The 22,903-nt window shown below is 47.2% G+C and overlaps 1 protein-coding gene across 1 annotated transcript; it reads left to right on the top strand.

Moving 5' to 3' along the window:
- Window positions 1–19,166: 19,166 nt before the first annotated feature.
- Window positions 19,167–21,089, top strand: LOC130474249 (histone H3.3A). Its single transcript, XM_056845788.1, has 3 exons — window positions 19,167–19,324; window positions 19,558–19,711; window positions 20,941–21,089. The coding sequence occupies exons 1-3, from the start codon at window positions 19,197–19,199 to the stop codon at window positions 21,067–21,069; spliced, it is 411 nt and encodes a 136-aa protein (XP_056701766.1). The 5' UTR covers window positions 19,167–19,196; the 3' UTR covers window positions 21,070–21,089.
- Window positions 21,090–22,903: the final 1,814 nt, after the last annotated feature.

The raw sequence follows: 22,903 nt of genomic DNA, 5'->3' as shown, positions 1-22,903 counted from the left end.
GGACATCTAAGCAATGTAATCCCTAGAGGGGCTAGAACAGTGGTTAACAAAGTGGGCAGTACCACCCCCTGTGGGGCGGTGGGATTACCTGGGGGGCATTAAGAGGCAAGAGGGGGGCAGGGGGGTTCTAGAGGTGGGCCCCTTCAACTGTGTTGTTCACTAATTTACAATAGATCAAGCTGTGGCACCATGCTAGCAAATTTGGTGGAAACTATCAGAATTTTTTTCCAGAATTTGAAGAGCTGGGACCACTGGATCAAGTTCATCAGTTTTGTTGAATAAATTTCAACTAAAAAGTTTTAATTTGATTTTGAATAGATGTGCAATTAATTATTACTGTTTTGAAATTTTATTGTTATTATCTTCTTTCGTGAGATATGCAAACCCCTATTTTGAATAATGCTTTTTATAGGATAGAGTAGGGGGCACTGGAGTTGAGTTTGTGGAACCAAGGGGGCAGTGGCCCGAAAAGTTTGGGAACCACTAGGCAAGAAGGTGATCAATGTTAAACATGCTTCTGTCCCACCTTGCACAGCGTGAGAGATTCAAAGGCACTTCTGTGTGGTGTGAGAAGGGGCTGTAAGAGTTGGGGGCAACCCTGTGCTCTAACGAGGATTGTGTCTATTTAGTGTAGTAGAGAGTCCCAAGATCATAATTCTGGAATACGTCCTGCCCCATGTGAAATGCTGCTGAGCATTTGCAAAGTGCCTTTCTACCAACTGACTATAGTTAGTCCACATCTGCAGATTGGAGGGGGGTGAAAGGGCTTGTGCTTCATGCTACAATCCTGCACCTGTAGGCACTGATGGGACACTTCTGAGTAAACATTCATAACGTAAGGCCAGTGACCTCGCCAAAGTATTTTTTCTGTTATGTGAAGAGGTCTATCTATCTGTCTACTTTTCCAATTTGTAATGCGTATGCGTTCTCTTCCTTTTCTTTTTCTCAATAGTTCAAAGAATCCATTTTGTTTACTCTAGCCGAACGCTTAATGATGGGAACTGCTGAAATGTCACCCGACGCGTGGCTGTTCCCGGAAAAATCTTGCGTGGGATGCTAGCTTGACCACAGTCAGATGAGCATTTGAACTCTGAATATAATGTGCTTTGACACCACTGTGCATAGCTGTTGTATGTTCTGTGCATACTGCATGTGTAGTTTGGGTTTAACATTTAATAATCAGGCTGGAGGAGAGTGGGGAAAAGAAGTTTGCAAAGCTATGAAAAGTCCTTGAATGCCTTCAACTGTCTGTGAGGTATTTAAAAATAAACTTTAAAATTTACAAATGCATTGGAGTTAAATTCCATGGATTCACCTTCTTGACACAGCCATCAAACATGCAGCTCCCACCATAATGTTCATGTTATGGGATCATCTTGTCACTCTGTTATTTTATTTCTAGTTCTTCTGGTATAAGATTCTTCGAGTTTGGGGTGTCTGCTAAATGCATTCTCTCAAAAGATTGTCACCTGTGTGAAACGCTAAATGTTTTGTCTTTTTGCAGCTGATTATTAGAGCTGAGACTTTACATTGTTCTGCTTCTGGTTATATATTCTCAGCAAAGTCCAAACAAACTCTTAACATATACATGACGTGGACGGAGGCTTCTCTGTATACCCCATGTTTGCATACCATCTTGTGGTTCCCATTCTCGACTTAAAGGACTGTTATCTTGTAGCCTACAGTGGATCTCCACGTTGTGTTCAAGAGCTCTACGTTCACATAGAACTAAATTGCTATAAGCATAACATCAAAGGATTGCTGAACTGATACAGTACTTCCGTCTCTTTCCAATTAATGCTTATAGATGGAGATTGTAAGTGGCTTATTTTCAAAGGAAAGTGTAGAAGGGTGGTGTAGAAGGGATGAAGGAAAGAAAGGCTGAGGGCTTTCTTCCTGGAGTCTTTTAAGTAGGTAAAAAGCAGCGGCCTTGAGACATTATCTAGTGTAGTGCTGGCGTATGCTTGAAACAGGAGATAGAGGGTTTGTGTAGCTTATTTTATCTGCATCCTTCACAGAACAGCAAAGCAGCCCTCCTCTTCCTGCTACATGTTTATCTAAAATGGCTGCATTTTAAAAGGAAGCTAATCTGCTTGATACAACTTTGGGCACATCATTTGTACATATTATAGAATGCTTAAGGAATAAATCTCATGTTGAAGGAGGCCTCTGGTACCCTACTGCGAGAGGCTTATGTGAAACTCTTTTCTGCTGTTGCTATGACAATGCCATTGTTCATTAAGCTGTTTTGAAAGAAGCAGTGAGTAGTTGCCTGAGAGCCAGAACAGAATCATGCTTAAATCCCTTCACTAATAAGCTTTTTTTTTGCCATCAAGTCACATCCAATTTATGGCAACCCTCCGGGAGGGGGGTGGGTTTCAAGGCAGGAGACATTCTGAGGTTGTTTGCCATTGCCTGCCTCTGCATCACGACCCTGGTATTCCTTGGAGGTCTCTGATCCAAATACTTGCCAGGGTTGACCCTACTTAGCTTCTGAGATCTGACAAGATCAGGCTAGCCTGAGCTATCCAGGTCAGGGCTCACTGATCACTACTATAGGCTAATTTAAATGGGATGCTGATAAGGCAACAGAGCTCTCCTGTGGGACTTTGCAGCATAATACCCACCTAGGACACAAATCTCTGGTATGCTAACCAAGCACATGTAACTACTTTGCACATGCAGCACCCTGATTTAAATGAGAGGCTTGTGTGAATCCAAGGTCCTCCAGGTGTGTTCTTTGGCCTCATGTTTAAATCAGACCTGATTGCAAGGAAGTAAAGCATGGCCATTTCCAGAATGCACAATGGTGGAACTAATGAAAAGAAGCATTTGCAATAGGTTTATTTAAATATGGCTTAGTATGTGCTTCATAGTGTGTGCTTCATACTTCATTCAAAGGGGACATGACCTGTGTTTGGAAAAAAATACAGCTTTACACAGGACTAATGAGGGTGGGATAGGAGGTTGAGAGATTTAAAGGGTTTGCTGGGAAGAGGGTGTGGTATGGATAAGGTTAAGTGTTCCAGGACTGCAGGGTCCTAGGGCAGAGATCATGAAAGTGTGGAGTAACTGAATCAATCTGAGTGTGGGATGTGTGAACTCTCTGTGTACATTTGTATCAATTTTTTTAGGTTTCAGTGATTTATAAAATCTATAAAAAGAACATACAAATAAGTAATAAAGACTGGTTTGCTGTCCTCTTAGAAGTAGCCAAAAACATACTAGGGACTAATGCTGTTTTAGCATCCTCGACCCCACACTGCAAAGTAAAAACACTTTTGGATCCACTACAAGAGACAAGAATGGCCATGTCTACACATAAATGCCCTCTAGTGTCAACAGTGATATATTGTATTCTGTTCTTCAGTGAAACTACAGATAAATGTTCTGTCTGATTCCATGACAATCAAAATATATGGCTACACCTCCTAAAATGGATTTCTTTTTGTGTCCTCTCTTAAAGACCAAGAGCTCGAAATCAGCAGCAACCTCTTATTTTTATAGGATGTTTTCTTATTTGGAAAATTTACATGCTGCCTCCCTGGGCACCTGCTTGATGCAGCTCATAAAATAAAAACAAATCCAATAAAACAATAAAAAACAACCACCCTAAAATTATATTTTAAAACATCGTAAAAACAAGCCATGAAAGCAACTTTAAGCAACCTAAAATTATATTTATAAAACGGCCGTCAGGCTAGAGTGTAAAAACCGCTTTAAAAATGGAACACTTCCATTAAATGGCTGGGTTAAGAGAAACGTTTTGACTTAGTGCTTAAAGAACAAGTAGATACATGGAGGATTTTGAGGGGGAAGGCATTCCAAAGGTCAAATGCTTCTATTGAAACGGCTGTGTCTCTAGTTATTTTTCTTTATTTTTATAATTTCTACCTCACCCTTTATCACTGGCTGAAGCTGGGGTCAGGGCAGCTAAGTGGTAGAGCATCTGCTTGGCATGCAGAAGGTCCAAGGTTCAATCCCTGGCATCGCCAGTTAAAGGGACTAGGCAAGTAGGTTATATGAAAGACCCTGAGGCCCTGGAGAGCCACTGCTGGTCTGAGTAGACAATACTGACTTTGATAGACCAGGGGTCTGATTGAGTATAAGACAGCTTCATGTGTGAACAATTATACCAAACAATAAAACTATATATAGTAATCTATAATAATTAAAACACTTCAATAATTAAGCAATTCTAAAACTAATTAGACACATGCCTCACCTCTACAGTTTGGGGTATGTGTTGTAGGGAACAGATTTGGAATTGGCTCAATGGACAGTACAGTACAATCTTTCAAATTTCCTAGGCCCAAGCCATTTAGTCTTAAGGACAGGGCTTTGGTTGTGCCTAGGAATAAATGGTCAGCCAGTACAGATTTTTCAACACAAGGGTGATAAGAGTCTCTATATACAACCCCTAATAATAGCCCAGTGATCATATTTTGAAGCTTCTGCAGTTTTCAATGGCAATCCTAAATTAAGCATATTATGGTAATCAAGCATGGATCACCATGGCTAGATCATGCTTTTCAAAGAACAGCCATAGCCTGTGTATCAGCCAAAGTTAATAAAAGGCACAATGTGCCATAGCGGAGACCTGAGACTCCAGCTGTAGGCCAGGATGCAGCTGCACTCTCAAGCTATGAAACTACTACTTGGGGGAATATAGCTGCTTCCAAGACATGCTGACTCCTCAACCCTCGTTCAACTATTTTGTCACTAACCCACAGCACCACAGCTTTGTGTGGAATGAGCTTTGCTTTATTGGTCTTCATCCACCCTATTACTTTCTCCAGGCACTTGTTCCATATTTCTACTTGTTGCACTGGACAGCCAGCGTGGTGTAGTGGTTAAGAGCAGTGGACTCTAATATTTACATAACAATGTTTTAATGTTCTCATAACAATTAGACTCTGGAAGGTTATAAAAAGAGACCTGAAATTGTAAGAGATTGAAGACTCTTTGTCAGACATGCTGTCTATAATGTCTGTAAGAGACTTTTCCAGTATGGTATGCTGATGGGGTATGTAACTTTGATATTTTAAATACTGTATTCAGATCTGGAACCTGTGGTAGCGGAATACGATTGGTGCATGACAATCTGACCAGTTCCGGAAACCATATCTGTCTGGGCCAGTGAGGAGCGATTAAAATTCAGTGTGCCCTGTCCGCATGCAGTTTGCCTAACCCCCTGGGAAGGAGAGGGAAGGGGGAAAGGCATAAAGTAACTGGTGGGACCAACTGATCTGACAAGCACCCCCTAGAGACGTTGCATCGTTCCCTGCCAGGGAGAGAATTGTGGGGCTTTTCTGGATTCTCTTGTTGCAAACTAGTCTATAAACGGGAATCCCCATCTCCTGAAGATGGGTAATAGGTATTTGTCCTGAACGGACCACTCGTAATCTGTCGTGTATTGCTAGCTTAGGCTGTCAGCCCAAGTGTTCAGCACGCCTGCAATATCTATTGCCCTGAGAGAGACCTTGTTCTGTAAGGCCACATCCCACACTTTCAACGTTTCTGCGCACAGGGACCTGGATCCAGTGCCTCCCTGTTTGTTCATGTAATAAACAGTGCACATGTTGTCCGACTGTAGGAGCACATAATATCCGTGGACCACATCTGCGAGAGAGGTAAGGGCTAGTCTAACAGCAAACAACTCCAGAAAGTTAATGTGTAGGGCAGCTTGATCTGGGGTCCATAAACCATACCCTCACAATGGGCACCCCACCCCATTAGGGAAGCATCCATGGAAAGGACAATGTTGTGTGACCAATAACCAAAGGGAATACCCAAATACAAATTCAACTCATTTAACCACCAATCCAGGGACTGTACAACCTTTCTAGGGACTGGAAAATGGTGAAACGGAGAATGAACCAAAGGTCGAAAGCAACCTAAGAACCACAATTGTAAGGGCAATATGAAGTCTAGCATTAGGGACCACAGCAGTAGTGGAGGCCGTGAGCCCTAACAACCTTTAAATATTTCTGACAGGTTGCCATCTCATTCTCTTAAAAGAGTGTATAACTCCTTTAACGGCTGTTGCTCTCTCAAAGGGGAGGAGGGCTTTGCCCTGTGAAGAGTCCAGTATCGCTCCACAAAGTAGACCCTTTGGGCTGGAACAAGGTGTGACTTCTCCCAATTAAGCAGCAATCCCAAACGTGTGCAGGTTGACACTACCAAGCTAACTTGTTCTTCCAGTAAGCCTGGCGATCTGGCAGTGATGAGCCAGTCATCTAGATAAGGGAAGATGGTACAGCCTAAGGTTCTCAAGTGTGCTACTACAACCGCCAAGGTTTTGGTAAAAACCCTAGGAGCAGTAGCCAGACCAAAGGGCAAGGATGCATATTGGTAGATGCTGGTCCCTTGCCTAAACCTAAGATACCTTCTTTGACTCTAATGGATAGAGATATGAAAACAGGCATCCTTAAGATCTATCACAACGAACCAGGCCTCACAAGCGAACAACTCCATAACACCAGGGAGGGACACCATCCTGAACCTTGGAACAGATAAGTATTTATTCAGCATGTGGAGATCCAAAATAGGCCTACAGCAACCATCTCTCTTATCAACGAGGAAGAACCTTGAATAGAATCCCCAATCCTGGGAGTTAGAGGGGACAGTTTGCACTGCACCCTTTTCCAAAATTTCCTTCAACTGAATGGAAACCTCTTCCATCGGATTATCGATGGCGAAAGAGGGGGGAAACAATGGGGGTAATTCTTTAAACTCAAGGAGGTAACCATGTTTAACAACGCGTAAAACCCAACCGTCTTGGCATATCGCTTCCCAATGAACTAGGAAGTGGCTTAACCTGTCCAGGAAAAAGGGGCGCCCTTCCTGGATGAACTGTGCTAGTCAAAATTTGCGGCCCTGCTGATGCTTCTTTTTATGCGGAGGAGGAGCAGATAATGGCCGATTTTTGTTATTGGGCCTCCTCCTACCCCTTTGTGGTTGGAACTGCTAGTATTGGCAAGGATACTGCTGCTGCTGCGGCAGGTAGGTCTGAGGCCTGTAGTAAGGGATGAAGAATCCCTGCCTCCTCTGAGGGGGGAAATGATCCCTGTTGGCACTTGCAGTGGGCAGGACTCCATATGACTTAGCAGTCTGACGATCTGCTTTTTTCTCCTTTAAAAAATCATTGGTAGTGGAGGAGAAAAGAGTTTCACCTTCAAAGCGGAGGTCTTCTACCTTCGCCCTGTCTCAACGGGCAAGGCAGTGTTACAAAGCCATGCATGTCTTCTCAGGGTGATGGCAGATGCCAGCGTCCAGGTGGATGCATCTGCAGCACATTTTCCTGCAGCAATTTCTTGTAGGGAAACTTTCATGGCTTCCGCTTGGATAGCCTTTCTTGTCTCCTCAGGGACCTCGTCCAGGTGTAGGGAGATCTTTTCCCACAGAAACAATTGGTATCCCTCGAGTACGGTCTGGTAATTTGCCACACGGAAGTTGAGAGCCGCAGATGAGTACACCTTCCTGCCAATGGCATCCAAACGTCTACTCTCCTTATCAGAAGGAGAGGAGTGCTGTCCCGCTCTCTGCTTCAATTGCATTTCCTCAGTTACAATAGAGGAAGGGGGGATGTGTGGTCAAAAACGAGCAAGAATCAGGCTTGACGCGGTACATATTCTCTACTCTGTGCGTGGTAGCTGGGGTAGAGGCTGGCTTTTTAAAAATTGGCACTTGAATGTCCTGGAGTCCCTCAAGGACAGGAAATAGAACCAAATCAGATGATTCTGCATGAAGCCTGCTAAGAATCTTGTCCTTGGGCTTATTATCAACTTTGGAGACATCAAGGTCCAGGGCCTGAGCGATCCTCAGCATCTGTTCAGTACAGATACGGGTATCTTCCATAGGTGAAGGGGGGGTCCTGATCCCCAACCTTGTCATCGGGTGAAGTGTCTGCCTCCGAGCTGCATGCAGAGGCAGTGATATCCTCAGAGACCAAGTCTGCCTCTTCAAAAGAAGCCAACTTCTGGAAGGGCTGGTGATGGCCCGGAGCCTGGATGGCAGGTGTAGAAGATGCTGCCAGCAAGGGATGACCTGACAAGTCCAAGCCTCTCTGCTGGCAAAATTCTATCCAGCTGGGGATATTGGATGGGGCAATCATAATCTCTGGCTGCTGAAACTGCCACTGCTAAGGAGGGGTGTGTGTGGAGAGGTCGACACCACATTGTACACCTCCTGAGGAGAGCCTTGTGTCTCTGTTTTTATTTTAATGAAATTTTTATTATTTTTCCAAATAATCATTATACATTCCATTGCGCATTTTAAAAAGTATAGTTCTTTAACTTCCCCTCCCCCCTCCTCTGGATCCAAAAAAGAATATGCTGGAGAGCCCATGGAGGGCGTCTTAGGAGGGGGAGGATCCATCTCCATCTCTTTCTCTTCCCCGATGCTGTGGTTGGATCCGAGGGGCCCTGATCCAAGGAGGAGGCAATCGAAGCCTTCGAAACCGACGAGACTGTTGGATCCGATGGAGTAGTGATGCTTGGAACTGCCCCCTTTGGAACCGAGATCAAAGGAACCGTGGAGCTCGAAGACATCAGTTCAGGCTTGGGATGCGTCGAAATCGACAGCAATGCTGGAGCCAACGTGGAGTCGAGCGGACTCGATCGTAAGAAGGACTGCACGGGCAGGGATTTGACTGAAACTGACTCAGATGGCAGGTAAGCAGGGGAGCAAGCCGGGGTGGATCTCACTGAGGTGGGTTGATGTTGGAGGCCTGGCTTAACAGCCGATGCCTTCAGCGCTCTCTCCCACAGGGCGGCTTTGAGACAGAGTTCCATAAGAACATAAGAAAGGCCCTGCTGGATCAGACCAAGGCCCATCAAGTCCAGCAGTCTGTTCACACAGTGGCCAACCAGGTGCCTCTAGGAAGCCACTAACAAGACGAGTGCGGCAGCACCATCCTGCCTGTGTTCCACTGCACCCAAAATAATAGGCTTGCTCCTCTGATACTACAAAGAATAGGTATGCAGCATGACTAGTATCCATTCTAACAGCCACGAATACCCCTCTCCTCCATGAATATGTCCACTCCCCTCTTAAAACCCTCCAAGCTGGCAGCCATCACCACATCCTGGGGCAGGGAGTTCCACAATTTAACTATGCGTTGTGTGAAAAAATACTTCCGTCTTCCCTTGCCTTCGTGGTGAATTTCATACAGATAGCACAAGCCTGAACGTGTGTTCTTCTCCTAGGCACAATAGGCAGTCCTTGTGCTCATCTCACACACTTTTTGAATAGTGGCTTGGAAGCCATAGCGGCTAAACTGCTGAATGCCCAGCAGAAAGAAGGCAGAAAGTCAAGAATGATGTGCTTCCTTAGCGGTGTATTTGGACAGTGCTCAAAGATCAACCAACCACTGAATGCATCCACTACAAAGGCCCTTTTTTAAGGTGATGTGCGCCTCTTCGGTTACAAAAAGTGAATAATGGGGAGGTGACACTAGTGTAACATCAATAAAGTTGCCTTTAGTTCGATGCATTACGTAGGGAACAATGCAGGCAGCAGCTCAGTACGATGTGAGAGGATAGCTTTCACAATAGGCAAGTGATTTCTCCCCTTTGTCTATACCAGAGCTGTTGCCTGACATAATTTGAAGGCTGATGCACCTAAATTGTGCAGAGAGAGCAACTGTGGTAATCTGTGAGGGAAATGCGGCCCCTAGAATGGCGTTCATATTTTCTGTTTTTGTGGATGTCGTCGCCTTCCTTTAAGGAACCAGGCAGCGCAAGAGGTCCAGACCGGCGAGGAGATGGCTTCTGCGAAAGTCTCGCTTCACCTCAATTGACCTACCGTTTTTCCACCCATCCCCGCCCTCCCCTCCTTTCTTCAGCCCCGTTGCATGATGGTTAAATAGCCTGGCCTTAGAACCCGCCATTTTCTGTTGGGGCTGGCGGGAAAAGCGGGAAGGGAGCGCAAGAGCAGCGCGAGCGCCGCCGCGGGACGACCAAACGGCTTCCAGCGGCCACTGACGTGCGCGACGCGGACCCTCAGGTAACGAGGTGCTGCGAGGCACCGTCGCCTCCCCGCCCGGCCCCTCCCCCTTTCCCGCGCTCTTTTTCGATCGGCAAAAAAAGGGGGGGGGACTAGAAACTGAGGTCGTCTGAGGAGATGCATTCGCCCCCCCTACATACAGCAAGTCCCGCCTTCCGTCTGTATCCCGCCGCCTATTGGCTGAAGGGTGGAGGATTACGGCTGCTTCGCTGATAGGTTAGAAGTCGTTGCGGTAACTCGGGAGCGGATTGGTTAGGAGCCATTGTCAATAACGAGGCAAAATGTTTATTTATTTTAAATGAAAAGCCATTCTGTAGCCTAGCCTGCCTGCCCCCCACTTTTTTTTTTTTAATCTCGCGAGCTATTCATCAGTTGGCCGTTCGCGCGCTGGCCACTCGGTTAGACGGCCTACGGTGTGCTTTGTGTCACCTGGCCCCAGTGAGCCAATCGGACAGTGCGGGCTCCGGAAAGGCTCTTGGGAACTGTAGTCTTTTAGCGTAATCGCGAGGTGTTTTTGGTACCCCGGGAGAAAAATATGAAGAAATAATTGAAGTCCACCTGTGGGGTTGCTAAATTTCTTTTGGACACGCCCTTCTTAGCCCGTTGGATGCTATAGACAGACCAGAGGATTGGCGGCTTCTGTTACCATGGCAACTGCCTCCTCTTCTGCCTCCCACCGTAATATAAAGCTCTGATGTTGCCAACCTCACCCAATAATAAATCTTGACCAAAATTCATGCCATTAATTTAGATTTTGAACGTTTGTATTTATCATCAATTTTTACACTTTAAAAGGAAGTTCCATTTAGTCCCACACTTCACCTTTTTACATCTGTTCCAGGTACAATACGTTTTTGTTTTGTTTCCTGCCGCATAAATAGGAAGGTGAAATTATAGCACCCAGTACTCCCCCCCCCCATTCCCAGTGTCCCCCCTCACAAATATTTTGGAAACCATAAAACCGTAATTAATGAATGTTTTACAGACTGAACTGTCCAAAATGCTTGCGGGTTTGGATAGTGTAAATATTTTCTCTTAACTGTAGGATTGTAAAAATAGCAGTTTTAACTTTGGTCTTAGTGATTGGCCAGTGGTTAGTTTTTCATCATTATTTATGCCCTCTGAATATGTAGATCTCAATCGTGTGTTTTTTTAAATGCTGGAGTCTTTTTTTTACCAAACTCGGAGTGTCTTAGAAACAAGATGCTGCAAATAAAATTGGTTGCTGTTACTCCTTTTTTGCTATTGTTATATAGGCAGTAGAAAGCAAGGTCTTGAGACTCATAACGGAATCCAGAGTAGGGCAGTATTTAGAACCAAATTATAAGCTATTAGTGGAGAAATGTGGCCAGGTACACAAGATGACACACTTGCTCTCCAGTATTACTCAGTCCAGAATAACACCGACAGACCAGAATGATGGTATGGATATGACAGGGTAGCTATGGCTAGTCAAGAAGAACTGGTCCATTGTTAAGTGGTCTTGAGCTCCTACAGCAAGCATTTCCTTCCTCAGTAAATGTGACTTTGCTGATCTTCGCCTTGTCTTCCACTTGGTAAAAATCTATTTGCACCAAGAGTAAATCACTGCTGTTTTAGACGGGTGAGTGTGAGTGCAGATTAAAGGACAAAAAAGTAGATTTAGCTTAATAGTCCTGCAGAACACTTTAATGTTAAAGGCTGATCAGATAAGGGAATCAGTGGCCAGAAGTGGGAAGGAGATCAGTCTGCCTCTGCCCATCTGATAGAGCTGCAGTAATTGTCCTGCTGCTGCCCATTTCCATAGCCAAATAGCAGGATTTCCCTTGTGAGTACTGGGATATTCCGGACGTTGAGTGCCACGATGCCTCCGTAAGCCTCTTGGAAGATACTGTGATGTGCTGGTAACAGACCTGCAGCATGTGAAAGAGGTACATGTCAGGCCTGCTCGCTATGTCTGAGATAGTTTCGTTTTCTCACAGACTCCCGTTCAAGGACTGTTTCCCTTATGATCGCATTCCTGTTCCCTTTGAAGCTAGCGATTGTCCGTGGGAGCCTTGGTGTTCCTAAGCTGTTTGGGTTTATCTCATGAGGCTGTGTAGCTTATGCTTTTCTAGTGTTCTCATATAATCAAGTGCATGCCATTTCCCTTTCATTGCTGCCTTTCGATTTCTAAGCTCTGCTTACTTGTGTTACCAATAAACCAACTCTTTTGGGACTACTAGTCTCCTGGTGTGGCTGTTGGGAATCCTATAGTACAAGTGCTTACATTAAGGCAGCAATCAATCTCTTTCACCTGTCAGGCTGGAGCCCCGGTGAGCTCGCCTGACGCTCGGATTGGAGCTGGAACGGTGCTCTCCAAGTTATCTACTGTGGCTGGAGCCCCGTGCCCGGAGCCCTGGAAGGCTCCCATCCTTGGTTCCTTTCTTTGGGGATCGCGGACGACGACCCCTACCTAGTACGGGACGTTTTAGCTGAGATACATCGTACTGATGCAGAAATTAACCGCCTGACTGGACTTGTTCGGGCTCAGTGGCGTTCTCTAGCCACGACAGTTCCCTGGACTTCCGAAGTCGCGGATACCAGTGCCTGCCAAGACCTCCACATCCTGGACTGGTTGGTGGAGGTTAACTAGCCTGTTGGAGGGACTAACCTCCAGTGACACGCAGTTGGATCAGGCAAGGGTCCCGATCCATCCTGCTACATCTCTAGGTATGGCGACCCCGGCCACGCCAGCCCACCAACTCTGCCAAGCGGAGGCAAAAGCGGTGGCAACACGGGTGGCTGCGCTCTTTCAGGGCAAGACCTCAGCCACGATTTCGGTGGCTGAAATCACAAAGCATCTGACCCCCGACTTCGGTGCTAATGCGGCGGCCTTGGCGGTACAGATCCAGCCGATGTTGGATCTGACCAATTCCTCTGAACTCATATTAGTTTTGGAACAGGAGGCTCTCCCACTAGTGACCACAGCCCTCACCGCCAAGCTTGAGGCCGACCAAGCCTTGGCTGAGCGCAAAAGGGCTGAAGATCAGGCACGGGCAGCGGCGGATGCCACGGCCAAGTCTCGGGCTGAACAGGAGGAGAAGGAACGCTTGGCTGCTGAACAGGTGCGATTAGGCACGCGCCCCCGACAACCCGGGGGCTATGAAATTCCCTCGTTTTCCCCGACTTTCGTTCCGTCGCGCAGCGTCCAACGCGCCCACAGGTTCGCGGGGACTTTGCCCGATGTGCCAGATGATTCCGACGAGGAGGACCTATACGGTGGGGGATCACTCTGGGCTGCTAATTTACGGGTCAGCCAATCCCGCCGCGCTGGTGGTATCGGCGACGATGTGTTTTTGTTGCGGACCCAAAATCTGGACATTATGGAACAGGTGGCGCGCTTACAAGACCAACTGGCTCTAGTACTTTGGGACAACAACCAGTTACAACGGGCCCAAACCGCGGTCGTTGCCCCGGCTCCCGTGACGCCGCAGCCGCCGCCGCAGCAACCACCACAGCAACTCCCACAACAACCGCCGCAGCAGCCAGCTGCGCCGGTGGTTCCTCCTGGCGGGGGCCCCGTCGCTCCCTCCCGGCGGAGGTCCCGTGGCTCCCGGCGGAGTGCCTGTTGTGCCTGCTCTACCGTTGCTACCAGGTGCACCGGGGTTACCAGGGGCACATATTCCTGGACACCCACCTGCGCCCCCAATGCCATGGAGACAACCCAAGTTGAAAATTACATATGACGGTTCAGTTGAAACTCTGCCCCGTTTTTTACATCATGTGGATAGTTATATGAGGGAGCAAAGACAATTCTTCCCTACCGAAGATAGCCGCGTCCGTTTCGTTGCCTCCCTGCTAACGGAGAAAGTGGCCGACTGGATGATCCTCCAGTTCGATACACGGTCCCGATCCATTCGCTCCCTCAACAATTTCATGTTTGCCTTGAGGAGGCGCTTTGAGGATCCCTTCTTGGGAGAAAGAGCGAAGGCAGAACTTTTGCGACTCAGGCAAGGCTCCTCTCCTGTTCGGGAATTCGCAGATGAATTCCAACGACTCGTGAGTAAAGTAGTAGACTGGCCCGAAGCTACCCTTATCCATGACTTCCGAGAGGCTTTGCACCCAGACATTTTGAACTGGTCTTATATGTGAGGCGACTCAGATACCCTTGAAGATTGGATTTTACTGGCCGAGGAAGTAGAAAGCCGCCGGCGATTCGTTTCCCTAGTCCGAAATCGGGCCAAAGAGAGGGGCGGTCAGAAACCTTCCCCCCAAACCTTCAACTCCCAACCCGCGGAGACCAACCCGGCTCCCTCTGGATCGCGAGTCCTATTCCAGAGGGGAGCCTGTCTCGTTTGCGGTGTTGTGGGCCACTTTGCAGCGGCTTGTCCTCAGCGTCCAGAACTCGCTCGACCGGACGTACCGCCTCAAGGTCGGGGACGACCTCAACGCAGAGGCACCGCGGCCACCAGCAGCGCAGCGCCGGGACGACCCACACCCTCTGCAATTCATGCCGGAGAACTGTCTAGTCTCCCTGCACCTATCGACCCCGTAGGGTCCCGGATTACAAGTGCCCCATTGGGGGACAGCTCTCCTCCTTCAGACGAAGACCGTCATTGGAATTCCCCAGCTCTGAATCTGGAATCTCCTCTTGACCTGTCAAAAAACGGACACGGTCTGTGGTCAGTGGAGCGTCCCCACAGACCCCTGCAGATTCCCCTGCAAAACCCAAGGCTCCTGTCATGGTGAGTGAAGTCAAAAATACTGTATATGTGGACGTAGTGTTACAACACTATAAAAGGGCCCCCCAGTTACATGTCAAAGCTCTCATAGATTCCGGCTGTGGGCGCTCTTTAATCAATGAGGCCACCTTTGCAGCTCTTCAAGTCAAATCCGAGAATCTACCGGCTCCCATCCAATTCGCCCAAATGGACGGTAGCCACTTTAAGGGGGGGCCGGTCGACCGTCGCACACGGGGAGTAGCGATGGGTATCGGTTCCCATTGGCAGCAGATAGACTTTACCATAGCTCCTGTCCGATACGAGGTCATATTGGGAATCAACTGGCTCAAGGGGCACAGTCCCTCCATTGACTGGAAGGCTGATACGATTACGTTTTCCGACCCTGTTTGTGACCAGCATCGACGCGAAGTCGCGATCGTCCTTCTACCCACCTCAGCCTTAGCCTCCGATGCCCTACCGGCGACCCAAATACCCGATGTATACCGAGACTTTGAGGATGTGTTTGATGTAAAAGAATGCGATGCATTACCCCCCCACCGCACAACGGACTGTGCGATTGAAGTGGTGGGAGACTGCAAACTCTCTAAAAGTAGAATTTACCCTATGAGCGTTTCCGAGCGTGCCGTACTGCGAGACTTTCTGGATAAAAATCTTGCTCGCGGGTTCATTCGGCCATCAACCGCTCCCAACTCAGCCCCCGCTTTCTTTGTCCATAAGAAAACGGGCGACTTGCGCTTGTGCATTGACTTTCGAAAACTCAACGCAGTCACCCAAACCAGCGCCTACCCCATCCCACTGATCTCGGATATCTTGGGACAACTGAAGGAGGGGCGCATTTTTACCAAACTGGACTTGGTTGAAGCTTATTACCGAGTCCAGATCCGTGACGGAGACGAACCCCTTACAGCCTTCTCTAGCTGCTTCGGAATTATGAATTTCTGGTAATGCCTTTTGGATTAAAAGGGGCCCTGGGGGTCTTCATTCAGCTCATTAACGAGGTCCTCCATGATTTATTATATTGGGGCGTGGTGGTTTATCTCGATGATATCCTTATTTACTCTAATTCCATGGATGAGCATGTTGCCCTGGTCAGGGAAGTGTTACAGCGTCTCAGAGACAATCAACTCTACGCTAAAGTCTCTAAGTGTGAATTCCACCAGAAACAAGTAACTTTCTTGGGATACATAGTTTCACACCAGGGCCTCACCATGGAACCTGCTAAGATACAATCTGTGCTTGATTGGGCTCCTCCCTCCACCAGCAAGCAAGTGCAGCAGTTTCTCGGCTTTGCCAGTTTTTACCGTGGTTTCATTCCCAACTTTGCTCAAGTGGCACTGCCACTCACCGACCTCCTAAAGACCAAGGGTAAGGAGGTCTCTGCCACATTGCCCACCGCTAAAATTCATTGGACGAATCAGTGTCAAGCTGCCTTTACAACTCTCAAGCAGCTTTTCACTTCTGAACCCGTGCTGAAGCATCCTGATCCTGACCATATATTCATTGTACAAGTGGATGCGTCTGACGTAGCTATGGGGGGGGCTCTTTTGCAAAGGGGGCCAGACGGTTTTCTTCACCCCGTGCTTATTTTTCAAGAAAGTTTGCGCACTCCCAACTGAATTGACCAATTTGGGAGAAGGAAGCTGCAGCCGTCCACCATGCTCTCACTACGTGGAGGCAATTCCTGGAGGGTTCCAGGGTCCCCTTTGAGGTCTGGACTGATCACAAAAATGTGGAGGCCCTCACGGGGCCCCACAAACTGTCCACAAAACAACAGTGTTGAGCTGACTTCTTTGCTCAATTCCGTTTTGTGCTCAAGCATGTGCCTGGAAAACAAAACGTGCTAGCCGATGCTCTTTCCAGGCTTCCCCATTATCCGGTGAAACTCGACCGTCCAACGGTCACCCCAGCGCAAAGGGATGCTCTACCGGTTTTGGCTGTACAAACTCGGTCCCAAACTCTGCTCCAGTCCCAGTCCCAAGCAGCGGACAGCAGATCTTCTGATAGGGGGGAATCAACTCCCTTGCCAAACCCACCTACGCCGCCTGCGCCTAGTGCCCCAAATCAACCAGTCCTCCCCTCCATCCCACCACCACTGCCAGCGAGCCCTGCTTCACCCCCCTCCATGGTAGGGGTGACCCTGCCCGACTCCTTCCTGGACTCCCTTCATGCCCAATGCCTGGCAGAGCGCACTGCTCAGGCACTGCCCCTGTGCCTATTGGAACGGGGTGGTTGTTGGTACAAAGACTCGAAATTGTATGTGCCCAAAGTACTTCGGAAGGAAGTCTTGCAATTAGCCCACGGAGCCAAAACTGCGGGGCACTTTGGCTTTTTGAAAACTCTCCACTTATTGCTCAGGCAATTCTGGTGGGCGGGCATGCGTACCGACGTGGACTCCTTCATCCGCAGTTGTCCAATCTGCGCCACTGTCAAACGATCCCAAGGGAAACCCCCAGGACTATTGCAACCGTTGGAAGTCCCTTCTAGACCCTGGGAAGTAATTGCTATGGATTTTATGACTGATCTCCCCCTCAGTGAGGGAAAAACGGTTTTTGTGGGTTATTACCGACTTATTTTCTAAACAGGTGCACCTCGTCCCGTGTGCTGGATTCCCTCCACCCCAAAGTTGGCCCGCCTCTTTGTGTCACATGTCTTCCGTCTACATTCGTTTCCACGCAAGATTGTGAGCGACCGCGGAAGTAGTTATGTTGCCAAATTTTGGAAGGCTTTCTCAAACTGGCCGGGGTGGAACAAGGTCTCTCTAGTGCTTTCCACCCCCAAATTGATGGACAAACTGAACGGGTCAATGCAGTTTTGGAATGTTATCTCCGTTGTTATGTAAACTACCACCAGGATGATTGGGTGGGGATATTGCCTTTTGCTGAGTATGCTTATAACAATGCTGTACACCAATCCACAGGTTTCAGCCCGTTTCAAACTGTATATGGCCAGGACTTTGGTCCTATTGGCCATATCGACGTTTCGGGGGAGGAGGGTGGTAAAGATGTGGCAGCTTGGGTGGACACAATTCATACCACCTGGCCCTGGCTAGTGAAAAATCTGGAGCGGGCTAAACGTAAATACAAGGCTCAAGCCGACAAGCACCGATCTCCTAGCCAGAACTTTAAAGTGGGAGAATTGGTCTACCTGTCAACCAAAAACCTCCGGTCCACCCGCCCATGTAACAAACTCAGTGCCAAATACGTGGGTCCCTATCCCATTTCTCGAATCATTAACCCAGTAACCGTGGAACTCTCCCTGCCAAAAACTCTGAGGCGCATCCATCCAGTTTTCCATGTAAGCCTCTTGAAACCTCATGTTGCGTCCTCGCAATGGCATCCGGAACCTCTTCCAGATCAACCAGTGATGGTGGGAGGGGAGGAGCATTTCGAAGTTGCTAAGATCCTGGACTCTCGTGTTCATCATGGCTCTCTTCAGTACCTGGTTCGTTGGAAACACTTCCCCCCTGCCTATGACGAATGGGTTCGTTCACGAGATGTTTCCGCCCCGCACCTGGTGCGCGCCTTCCACGTCGCCTACCCCCACAAGCCTTCCCCCTTGCAGGATGGGGGGGGGCTTAAGGGGAGCAGAATGTCAGGCCTGCTCGCTGTGTCCGAGATAGTTTCGTTTTCTCACAGACTCCTGTTCAAGGACTGTTTCCCTTACGATCGCATTCCTGTTCCCTTTGAAGCTAGCAAGTGTCCGTGGGAGCCTTGGTGTTCCTAAGCTGTTTGGGTTTATCTCATGAGGCTGTGTAGCTTATGCTTTTCTAGTGTTCTCATATAATCAAGTGCATGCCATTTCCCTTTCATTTCTGCTTTTCGATTTCTAAGCTCTGTTTACTTGTGTTACCAATATTAACCAACTCTTTTGGGACTACTAGTCTCCTGGTGTGGCTGTTTGGAATCCTATAGTACAAGTGCTTACAGTACATCAAGTGTCAGACTGAAGTTTCATTCACAGCAGAAACTGTTTCTTTGCTATATGGCACCTTGTTCTCAATGTTCATGGAGGATAGGGCTATCCATGGATACTAATCAAAATGAATCCTAGTCATGATACATGCCCATTCTCTCCAGGATCAGAGGAGCATGCCTGTGATATTAGCTACCGTGGAACAGAGGCAGGATGGTGTTGCTGCAGTTGTTTGTGGGCTTCCTAGAGGCGCCTGGTTGGCCACTGTGTGAACAGACTGCGGGACTTGATGGGCCTTGGTCTGATCCAGCCTGGCTTTTCTTATGTTCTTATGTAAAGGGTCTTTATTCCTTTTAAACAGGTATTTCTTTGCGATATGTTTTCTGTGAACTATTGGGTTTCCAAGAAAGTAAATAGCTGTCATAAATCTGGGCCAGAGTTTCCAAAGCTGTTAGGAAAGCTTTTAGTTCTAGAATCTTAGAACAAAATAGTGACATAGAAGCATTAAAAAAAATTATAGATTCACGCTGTCCTTTCCTCAGCAGATTTCCTGTGTTCTAAGAACCACCCAGGATGGCTCGTACCAAGCAGACCGCCCGTAAATCCACTGGTGGGAAAGCACCCCGGAAACAGCTGGCTACTAAAGCTGCTCGGAAAAGTGCGCCATCCACTGGTGGAGTAAAAAAGCCTCACCGCTACAGGTAACTGGGATATGTGCGTTTTCCTGAGTCGGTACCTGAATTTGGTGAGACTGAGAGGGTTGAGAGGAGCTGCCCCAAAGTTGTCTGTCAGAATACAAAGGCACTGGGAGTATGTCCCAGTTTCCACACATTTTTCTGAGCCAGCCAAGCCTTCTGACCATGCTAGCCCAAACTACTTGGTTTTTTTGAGGTCCCTTTTGGAAGAAATGCTATACTGGTGTGTTTTGCTCCAGGCCTGGCACCGTGGCACTGCGAGAGATCCGGCGGTACCAAAAATCCACAGAGTTGCTGATCCGCAAGCTGCCATTCCAGCGCCTGGTTCGTGAAATTGCTCAGGACTTCAAGACAGACCTGCGGTTCCAGAGTGCTGCCATCGGAGCTCTCCAGGTTTGTGTTTTTCTCTGCAGTGTCCTTATCGTGCACATTTCCCTTGTTTTTCCTCTGTAAAAGTCAGGAGTTTCCATATGAGTCCAAGGCAGTGATCTCTCCAGAAAACATACTGGCCCAGAACCCTGCTTGGCATCCTAATTTGCCTTGTAGTGTGCACCTTCAGACCTCTCTCTGGACTTGTTCTTTTTGTCTCCAGAAAAGTGTCTCTTGGGCATCCTAGTATTGTATAATACTGAATAGTGCCAGTAACTGAGTTGGAGACTTCTGTCTGTATCCAAGCAGAATGAGTCCAGGGTGGTCACTTTTTCTCCCTTTGCTATGTTAGCATTTCGGAGATCACTGGTTTTTGCAGCTAAGTTATTAAAGCACTGGGTGGATTCTGGCAGACTTGAAAAATGGCAGAATTTTTTCACCCTTCCTATGACTGGGTCTTATCCTTGTCAGTGGATGATCTGGCAGCAACCAGTTTTTCCTGGCAGTATGAGGGAGAGCAGCTGCTGTCAGAGTAAAGGATGCCACAGTCCAGGATGAGAATGTGTCCATGAGGGATTGCAGCTTCTCTTATGGGATCATGAAGCATGACAAAGAAATGAGCCATTCTCTTCATGTCTCTCTTAACTTCTGCTGCCTGCTCCAGGTGCAGATGGGAGGACTTCACTCTTTGAGATTGTAAAAATGGGAAGAAGGAGTAGAGTGTGTGTGCGTGAGTGACTGAGAATGAATTGCCCTCTGATTTAGGGGTCCCCAACATGGTGCCTGTGGGTGCCCACTGACTCCTTTTCTGGTGCCTACCAAGTGTTTTTAAGACCTGGTTCTAAGGTGGGGCTTTGCCCAGCAGCTGCCACTGCAGCACAAGGATCTTTTATGTGACTAAAGGCAAGCTGTGGCAGTCATTTTGTGACTGGGTCCACCTCCTGCGGCAGCTATTTTGTGTCAGAATTCCACAAGTGCCTGCAGGCTCAAAGAAGGTTGGGGGACCCCTGTTCTAATGCATGCAGGGCCACAGCTGAAAGACTGCTAGAATTTTGAAGATATGGACCACCCACCTATGCCCCCTCCCCCTGAATCTCAAAGCTGTCTCTTCTGGAGGCACAGTGATGGAAGAGCATGTGTATGTATGTGTTCTTTTCTCCACATCTGGGCATTGCAAAGCTTCCTTGGAAAACAGTTCTCTCTCCCCATTCTCCCTTCTGACTCTGCATTCTTGTATTTTCTTGCCTTGACAGGAAGCCAGCGAGGCGTATCTCGTGGGCCTGTTTGAAGACACCAACCTGTGTGCCATCCACGCCAAGCGGGTCACCATCATGCCAAAAGACATACAGCTGGCCCGCCGTATCCGTGGCGAGCGAGCTTAAATCCTGCTCTTCCCTCCCCAGCAGCCCCGTTTCTCCCCCCCTCCCCGCTTGTGCAGTGTACTAGAATACACTCCAGGTTTTTTTGTTTTGTTCTTTATTTTCTCTCCTACTCCTGTTCATAGTGGCTAGGACATGTGAAGAAAATGTTAGATTATCGTAGTTCGCCTCCGAGATCAGGAGACTTGATTCTTAATTAATCATGTACAAACAAAAAGAAAAAAAAGAAAAGAAACCCTTCGAAACCCGCAAGACTTCTGGATGTTGTTTTTGTAAAAGTTTTTTTTCAGAATCACAAAAAAAGAAAAGAAAAAAAACCCCACCCACCAGGGGACACTTTTGAAATATCTGGTTTTGTACACACAACTTAAGTAGATAATAGGCGAGAAACAACTTTTTTTGGTCTTCAGTTTGTAAAATATCTGCAGAGAACACTACACGCTTTTTCTTTTGTTAGTTCAGTCTTTTCTTTGTATTTAGGAGTGCTTTCCAAGACCATTTTCTCCCTATTTTCCATTTGTCTTGTGTCTGTGACCTTTGTAACAATAGGGACTCACCTTGAGGCAGTAAGAAAAAAATAAAAGTTGAACAACAACCTTGCTTTCTTAATTTTTGCTTAATGTTGAACAACAACGTTGCTTCCTTAATTTTTGCTTAATGGCAGCTCATGATAGACGTCAGAATTGCGTCTTTTACAGAAACCCAGGTTCTGGCTCTTGCGGTTACAAAGTTGACTGTCCAGTGTATGTGTGTTGACAATGATAAAATGTTAATATTTTCCATTTAGATAGGACTTGTTGAATTACAATGTGCTGCTTCACCTGTCTTGTCTAGATAATCCCTGTAAGGTAGGTCCAGTAACATTATGCATTAGTGATCAGAGAGGATTTGGGTTTGCCTAAAGTTCCCCCATGGAAGATGCAAGGTTTGAACTAGGAACATCTGGCTCATAGTTCAGTCTTCTCACTACTCACTCAGCTCTCTAGGGCTGCCCGCTTTCTTACCAAACCTGCTTCAGTAAATCTGAGCTTGTTGTGTTGAGGACAGGGCCACCACGTTTAGTTGTTTTGAAGAAAAACCTTATGTATAAAACGCCATCTCTGATTGAGCACACAGACTTTTTGTTTTTAAAACTAAATTATTTTTAATGCAAGTATTTACAAATTCAGTGGGCTGCAGGCCACTTGTCTGAAAAGGCATTTCTCCTTCTGTCTCACCCAGGAGGGAGTGTCTTTTCCTACTTGAAAGCGGCATCTAAATACCAAGAGAATGCTTTAAAACGATGGTATGATTCATGTGTGCAAATTACTCAAGACTCATGATTAGTACATTAAAATATGTTTGAGCAACAGTCCTGATTAAGAGAGTGGTCAGTTACCCTGGAGCTAATCGAGGTTCTTCATTTGCTTTTTCTCTAGTCCTCAAATTACTCCTGGAGGCTTTGTTATTAAGCATCATAGTTAAGTAGTTTGGACTATGTTAATGGTTAGAACTACAATCCAAATGCTTTTTTAAAAAAGCACCTCAACACCCTTATCCTCAGCTGCAAACAAATTCTCTTTAGTATCAAAAGTTTGTAGGTTCCTAAAGGTCAGGTTTGGTCCTTTTGCTCTTTGGACTTGGGTAGAGTGCGCCACCAAGTGGTTGTTCTCCATGGTAGAGATTGGGTGGAGATCTAGGAAAGAAAACCACAAAACTATATGCAACCCAAGCCATTCTGGGTGCTAAAGTTAAAACCAGCACATTGAGCTGCGCCCAGAATGTTACAGGAACAGAGCAGAGTTCCTTGCGTGTTTATTTAGTTATTGACATGAACTTTCTTGCTTTTGCAAAAACA

Source organism: Euleptes europaea, chromosome 3 (assembly GCF_029931775.1).
Source record: "Euleptes europaea isolate rEulEur1 chromosome 3, rEulEur1.hap1, whole genome shotgun sequence".
NCBI classification, from domain to species: domain Eukaryota; kingdom Metazoa; phylum Chordata; class Lepidosauria; order Squamata; family Sphaerodactylidae; genus Euleptes; species Euleptes europaea.
Note: the sequence above shows the minus strand (reverse complement) of the source record. Positions and strands in the feature narration are given on the sequence as shown.